General features: G+C 36.1%; 2 protein-coding genes across 2 annotated transcripts; one reads left to right on the top strand and one right to left on the bottom strand.

The window, feature by feature from the left end:
• Positions 1 to 485: 485 nt before the first annotated feature.
• On the top strand, positions 486 to 1429 carry LOC143600437 (putative histone H2A.5). Its single transcript, XM_077078132.1, has 2 exons — positions 486 to 742; positions 1165 to 1429. Exons 1-2 carry the CDS (start codon positions 533 to 535, stop codon positions 1399 to 1401), a joined length of 447 nt encoding a protein of 148 aa, XP_076934247.1. The 5' UTR covers positions 486 to 532; the 3' UTR covers positions 1402 to 1429.
• Positions 1430 to 4301: 2872 nt separating this feature from the next.
• On the bottom strand, positions 4302 to 6768 carry LOC143600436 (organelle RRM domain-containing protein 2, mitochondrial-like). The gene is made up of 3 exons (XM_077078131.1): positions 6576 to 6768; positions 5783 to 5851; positions 4302 to 4747 (listed from the first exon to the last, which is right to left on the bottom strand). Exons 1-3 carry the CDS (start codon positions 6691 to 6693, stop codon positions 4497 to 4499), a joined length of 438 nt encoding a protein of 145 aa, XP_076934246.1. The 5' UTR covers positions 6694 to 6768; the 3' UTR covers positions 4302 to 4496.
• Between the last annotated feature and the right edge of the window lie 626 nt (positions 6769 to 7394).

Raw genomic sequence — 7394 nt, 5'->3', positions numbered from 1 at the left:
ATTATACATTAATCAAAAAAATGCTTCTTAGTTTTTTCTGTACAACTCGGTTTCAGGGAATTATCTTGACCACTTTACCATTGAATTCCACCATAGGGGAGAGTTTAGGAAATGTCTGGAAACTAAATACGAGGGGGTACGATTACTGCTGTCAACAGAGTAAATGCATACCTGTATTGGAGGTTGCTCGATGGTTTTTGGGCTTGGATTATGCTCTTCAGGGTTTTAGAAAAAAAAACTGAATTAAATCGAACATTAAATTGACAAATTTTCACACTTTGGACTGAAGTGAAAAAAGAAAAGATAAAGGACCTTCTTCTAATTGGTCAATCAACACTCACTCGGATTGCCAGCGTGTCACCATCTTCTATTAATCAAACCCAATCCAAAGGCCACAAACTCCACTAATCAAAACCCACCAATTCTCAATATAAATACCACTCACACATTAAACTTCTCTCAAAACATTTAAAACATCACCGGAATATTCCACCGCGGTATATTCTCTAACCTCAGTCATCAAAAACTTACAATGAACGCCGGGGAAAAGGCCAAGAAAGGTGCCGGAGGCAGGAAAGCCGGCGGTCCAAAGAAGAAACCGGTTTCCCGGTCCGTCAAAGCCGGTCTTCAGTTTCCCGTTGGTAGGATTGGCCGGTATTTGAAGAAAGGCCGGTATGCACAGCGGGTCGGCACCGGAGCTCCGGTCTACCTCGCTGCCGTTCTCGAGTACCTCGCTGCTGAGGTATTGTTTAATATAAAGGAATTTGGTTTTTTTTTTGTATAAATTTTGGGTTTTTTATGTTTTTTTTGGATGAAATTTTGGGTTTTCTTTTTGATGAAGTTTGTTGTTAAAAAATAATGGAATTGGGTCTTTTTTTTAAATAATATTCTGTTTTATATTTTGTATTTTATTATTATTTTTAATGAAATTTGGGGTTTTTTTTAATTTATTTATGTATTTTTTTTATGATTTTAGTATGAATTTTATTTTAATTTTTAAAGAATTTTTTTTAATGAAATTTGGATTTTTTAAAGATAAAATTTTGGTTATTTATTTACTATTTTTAATGTAATTTTGGTGTTTATCTAATTATTTTATGAATTGTGTGTTTTCTTTTTTGATGAAATTTAAATTTGGGTGTTTTTTTTTGAATTTGAAATTAGGTATTGGAATTAGCGGGAAATGCAGCAAGGGATAATAAGAAGAATAGGATTAATCCGAGACACGTGCTTTTGGCTGTGAGGAATGATGAGGAGCTTGGGAAGCTTTTGGCTTGTGTGACGATTGCTCACGGTGGTGTTCTTCCGCATATTCATTCGGTTCTCTTGCCGAAGAAGACAGCTGCAAAGGAAGCTGTGAAATCGCCAGCGAAGGCGGGGAAGTTGCTGAAGAAGGCTTAGGGTTGTTTGGTTACTGTTTTGTGTAGTTACGGAATATTGATATAGTTTTGTTATGATGTGATGGATTGTGGCATGAGTAAGAGCAAATTATTGTTTGTTTGAAATGAAATGGCAATTTCTTAATTGGTAATGTTAGATTAAAAGTGATCTCTTTATTTTACAAAGAGGCTACTTCACAAAATAGTAATCAACTTTAAAAGCTGTTTAAGTCAATGATACAAACTTTTGTTCCAATCAGGTTATTGAACTTTCATTTTTGTTTTAATCATAGATATTTTACCTGGATAACAGGTAATCTAGGTTTTTTTTTATTTTTTCAATGTTTTTACTTTGTATAATAACTTTTAAAGGTTGCGAAAATTAAGTTCGTTTTAGGACCTAACAGTTCGTTTAAGCGTTTTTTTAAGTTCGTTTCAGCACCTGACAGCTCGTTTAAGCGATTTTTAGGTTCGTTTCAGCACCTGACAGCTCGTTTAAGCGATTTTTAGGTTCGTTTCAGCACCTGACAGCTCGTTTAAGCGATTTTTAGGTTCGTTTCAGCACCTGACAGCTCGTTTAAGCGATTTTTAGGTTCGTTTCAGCACCTGACAGCTCGTTTAAGCGATTTTTAGGTTCGTTTCAGCACCTGACAGCTCGTTTAAGCGATTTTTAGGTTCGTTTCAGCACCTGACAGCTCGTTTAAGCGATTTTTAGGTTCGTTTCAGCACCTGACAGCTCGTTTAAGCGATTTTTAAGTTCGTTTAGGTGCTGAAACGAACTGAAAGTTATTATGCAAAGTAAAAACATTGAAAAATTAAAAAAAACCTAGATTACCTGCTATCCAGGTAAAATATCTAAGATTGGAACAAAAATGAAAGTTCAGTGACCTGATTGGAACAAAAGTTTGTATCAGTGACTTGATTGGAACAACTTTCAAAGTTGGTTACTATTCTGTGGAGTAATCCCTTTTACAAAAGCAAACTTTGGTGATTATTTGGTTTCATTCTTTATGGCGTAAATAAGAATAAAAGGCGAACCTTGATGCGCATCCCTTTAGATATTTAAATTTACCCGTGGGGCAATTTACTTCATTTAGTTTTATACCTTCATTCTATGTATTTAAGCATTAATTTCATGTATTTTTAAGCAAAATTTTAGCCCAAGTTTAATATTGGTTATTAACTGGAATTAACTGAACCAAACGGTGCACACCCGTACCCCTAAGGCTATGTGAGCCCCAAAATCGCCCTCACACCAATAATATATAGCCACATCATCACCACCATAAACAAGCAGGCGACAAGTTTTTCTCGCCCCTGTCGCCCTTTCTCGCCCACATTTGTAGCCCCACTACACATGGCCTAACAGTTACCTCTGGTTTAGCAGGAAGTGCTTGAATCAAGAATCTCCACTTGTGAGTGCTAGAAGCTTGGTAAAGCATTGCTTTCGACTTTTGATTTACTTAACAACGAAAGCAGCTTTGTGATAATTAACGGGTCATCAAGAGCGTTTCCCAGTAGATAATAGATATGGATGTAGAACCTACAATTTTAGTTGGTTTGTCTAGTACTTTGCGATGACTTTGTCAATGCATCCCATTAGGTTTATTTGCATGTATAAATGAAGAGTTGTAGTCCTTATTAATCACACCATTTTTATGAAATTGTGATTGAGAAATCTTGTTCAAAAACACTACAAATTTTCTAATGAAAGCAAAAATAAAGCCGTCAGGTATTGGAGCCTCGTTGCCGCCACAATCCCCAAACGACAGTTTTGATTGCAGAGGGAGAAAGGGGCAACCGGGATATCAACATCAATTGAGGAAAGCTTTAAAAGATCACACCATTTTAACCTTCTGTGTGGTTTAAAATTACTTGTTGCAATGACAATGACTAATAACCTTAAAGCTTATCTAAAAAGTTAGAGTTGAAATGCCAAATACTAAAATACTTTTGAAAATTCTATTTTTGATGGGTTGTGTTAAGCGTACCTCATTCTATCGTTCCTGTTGTGTCCCCACCTTTGTTAAACCGGTCATATAATCTCTTTACTCTTGCTCATATAGGCGTGTTAATCATATACGGTGTTTCTCACTTTCTGTTAATTGTTATTAGTAATTTCGTATCTTTTTGGTGTTCCTCCTTCTAGGTCATGTCTCTTTACTTTTGCACACAGGGGCGTGTTTCTCATATACGAGGCACAATTCTCACTTTTGTTTATTAGCAATCTAAAGTTTTGACATCTTATAAAGTATTTAATTTAATAAAATAATATAACGTGTATCTTTTAATACTATTCATGTCTCAACTAATTCTATACATTGCATCCACCCCCAAATGTTTCGAGAAACAGTCAGGTTCACGTTTTTTCGTCTGCCATCCTAGCTTGCAACACTGTCAACCGAGGAAGAACATCAGGCCTTGTGACTGATGTAATTTACTTCCCAGCCAGTCTCCTGAATTTCTTCCGAATCATCTAACAATTCCCTAAGTCGGTATATATATCATTCAACACTAGGAATCAAACCATAGTCTATCTGCTTCAGTATCAAGCAGTTTCAGTGGTAATATCAGGAACATATGCCCAATGAATTTGGCTTGAAGCTCATTGTGAATATAAAATATAATGCATTAATTCCACTTGCATAATCACCAGTAACATCAACAGAATACACCAAGAATATCAGGTCGTTGTACATCCGAAGGAACACGTGCACTCAAAAACGCACCAGACACAAACACATTGCTAGATGAGATACACATGTCTGCATAACCAATATTGGTAAAATCAACTTGTTTATTTTACTATGTACATCAGTACATGGTTTAATATCAGAAGTCAGCAGGAACAGAAGCAGATATCATATACTCACCAGATCAAAGCTGAACTCAACAATCGATGCAAATAGCAGATACAAATAAAGAACACGCCAAAATCATCACCAATTTATTATCCAAACATTTAAGCCAACATGAAGTTCTATATAGCCATTAAATTAATATTCCATATAATGTAACATCATGGTAAGTGTCAAGACACATAACTCGACTACCCAATTCAAATGAAAAATGATAAGAACCCACTCAAAATAAACGTTTTCAAGAATAAATAAGCTGTTAATTGCCACACCAACCGATAGTCTTATTTGTTTTGAAACTGAAGTCAGAAGACTGTTGTGATTCAGGTTGAGGAGGAGGAGGAGGAGGTCTATACTCTTTTGGCTTTGCGGGATCAACAAAAATAACCCATCCCTCCAAGAACTTTGCGTTCATTCCTTCACGGGCCTTTTCAGCTTCTTCTATTGATGCATATGTGACAAATGCAAACCCCTTAGATCTTTGAGTGGCTCTGTCCATGATAACTTTTGCTGCAAAGTTAAGAAAGTGAGGACTATTGTGTTTAAAAAAATGAACATATTTTTTTATTTGTCCACAGCATTAGCTAATGTAGTTATGAAAATAACACCGGCATCATTAAAAATAGCCTTCTGTTTTACTTGGATTATTCAGTAACATGTTGACCAGTTAAGATGCACATGTTGGTAATATAAAAATGTGCCACTTATACCGACCATAGTCACATGGATTGCGGTACGTTCCGGTACACGGTAAGAATCGTGGTACGCGGTTCGTGCCTTTCTAAAATTTGGTACGAGGGAGGGTAGGTTCATTTGGAACGCCAATTCGGTACGCGGTACGGTGTACCATGTAGTCCGGTATGCCGTACCATATACAAAACCGAATGTTCATAATCATAACTCATAAGTGTAAATTCATAATCAAAACAAAAAATTCATAATCATATTCATAACTAAAAAGTTTATAATCGAACAGTTACATTCTCGGTCTTTAAAATATTTAACCATCCATATATATTAATAAAAAAAACAATCTTCTATTTTTGAAGATAATATTGAGTTATTGATAGCTAATAATTGAGATAAATAAGGAGATCTCATCTGGTTTTTTTTTTAAATTGAAATTGTCTTTTGGAATCCCGGTACGTGATTTTCTACTATCCGATACACCTTTTTCTTTAATCGGGAACACAATTTTGTAAGTGAAAGTTTGATTTGCCAATCAAACAGGTACGCTTCTATTTTCCAATCCGGACCGCATACCATTGGCGATCGGTACGCTTTTGTACTGCGATCCGGTACGAAACGGTCTGGTACGCGGATCGTGGTGGTGTAGCGTTTCCTGTGACTATGATACCGACACACCAACATCTCGGTTAGTCATCATGCTACTAAACAATCGACATGAAACATAAACCCATCTTTTAATGACCGTTGTGGTATTTTCAAAAAAATGAAAAAAAAAATTATTTTATGTAACTTATGGCTTATTTATGTGTTACTGTCAACTATGAAATTGCAAAAAAGTAAACAATATTTATTTACCCTCAACAAGCTGGCCAAAAGGAGCAAATGCCTCTCTAAGCTTTTCATCAGTAGTGTTTCTATTCAGACCTGCAAATGATGTTCAGAAATAACATCAAGCATCATAATGCAATGTTAAAATCCAATGATAATTAAAAATTTTAAAAATAACATTTATGACCAAAAGGTAATTGTGGATGTTAATCACGTTATGTGATAAGAATCCTATTTGCTCGCACTCATACCAATTTTAAGTAGGTCTGTTTACGATCTGCACCATTAGAGGTGTAAACAAGCCAAGCCAAGCCCGAGCTCGACTAGGCTCGCTCAAGCTCAGCTCGTTTAACATTCTCAGACTTTAAGCTCAATCTCAGGTTATGTCAAGCTCTATTACTATAGTTCAACTTGTGAGTAGTTCTTCAAACTCGAGCTCGGCTTGTTTAACATACAGAGACCTTTAGCTCAAGCTCGGCTTGTTTCGAGCTCTATTACTATATCTCGACTTGTGAGTAGTTTTTCAAACTTAAGCTCGGCTCGTTTTGAGCTCTATTTCTATATCTCGAGCTCGGCTCGTTTTAACTTACAGAGAGCTTGAGCTCGGCTGGTTTCAAGCTCTATTTCTAAAGCTTGAACAGGGGCTCGTTTATTAAACAAACTTATTTTGAGGTTCGAGCTCGGCTCATTTCAAGCTTTTTGTGCGAATATTTCAATTTGTTACATAAAAATAAAATATTTGGCATATAAATAAAGACTGAGTTCCCCTAAATCTGATGATTAAATTTAAAAGGGTTTCAAAGTTAAGTTATAAAGTTACCGCTAATGAAGAGCTTTGGGGCAGTTAGAGTTGAGCTGAATCGAACCGAAGCAAATGGAGAGGTGATAATTGAAGACGATCCGGTAAGAACACGACGGAAAGCCGACGAGAATGCCATTTGGTTGGATTGGATTGAAGAAAGTGGCGGGTGATTTAGGGTTTATTGCTAAAACCCTAGATTCTTTAGAAACAACGACAACACACACTTTTTTCACAGGAAAGATATTGGATATGAAAATGAGTCGGTTATTATATGTATGGCGTGGTTTATTCGGTTAATTCACCACATCCCTAACCTAAGCCAACCTGTGAAACGGTAGCCGAAGACATAACAATTCGGTAAAATAAAAACATATTCGGTTCAAGAAAATCTAGTGAAAGCCACCGATTCATCTAGTCTTCCATCATCACTCTGATACGTCTGAAACTAAATACTGGAGGCGGGAATCAGACTCCCGTCACATGAAACATCAAATCTCTCGCTTACCACTCCACCACCAACTCACTTCCTTAAATTGTATGCTTATTATTATTTGTAAAATATACATATTATATATTATATGACTAGAGACGAGTGAACTTCAATCTGAGCCATAGAAAATACCTGATGTAATCCTGACCATTGATATTGATGTAGCGGTTTTCATGGTGGTTTCTTGGATAACGATTAAAAAGCAGTTAATAATCCATCACGTGTAAATAGCTTGAAGGCGGTTCCAGGCAGAAGAGTGTGAATTAATCCTGGCCGGCCAATATAAATCCAAGATTGAATATTAACCGTTTGATAAGGATTAAAAAGCGGTTACTATTTACTCACAT

This window comes from Bidens hawaiensis, unplaced genomic scaffold (genome assembly GCF_021521415.1).
Source record: "Bidens hawaiensis isolate Kalapana, Puna unplaced genomic scaffold, B.hawaiensis_p1.1 tig00054105_1, whole genome shotgun sequence".
Taxonomy (NCBI): Eukaryota; Viridiplantae; Streptophyta; class Magnoliopsida; order Asterales; family Asteraceae; genus Bidens; species Bidens hawaiensis.
Note: the sequence above shows the minus strand (reverse complement) of the source record. Positions and strands in the feature narration are given on the sequence as shown.

What these genes read in the sequence shown, in the direction of transcription:
- LOC143600437 (XM_077078132.1), top strand. Translation starts at nt 533, where the DNA reads ATGAACGCCGGGGAAAAGGCCAAGAAAGGTGCCGGAGGCAGGAAAGCC. An exon ending in TCGAGTACCTCGCTGCTGAG is followed by an intron (nt 743 to 1,164) that starts GTATTGTTTAAT and finishes ATTTGAAATTAG; the next exon opens with GTATTGGAATTAGCGGGAAA.
- LOC143600436 (XM_077078131.1), bottom strand. Translation starts at nt 6,693, where the DNA reads ATGGCATTCTCGTCGGCTTTCCGTCGTGTTCTTACCGGATCGTCTTCA. An exon ending in CCCAAAGCTCTTCATTAGCG is followed by an intron (nt 5,852 to 6,575) that starts GTAACTTTATAA and finishes CATCATTTGCAG; the next exon opens with GTCTGAATAGAAACACTACT. An exon ending in TTTTGGCCAGCTTGTTGAGG is followed by an intron (nt 4,748 to 5,782) that starts GTAAATAAATAT and finishes TTAACTTTGCAG; the next exon opens with CAAAAGTTATCATGGACAGA.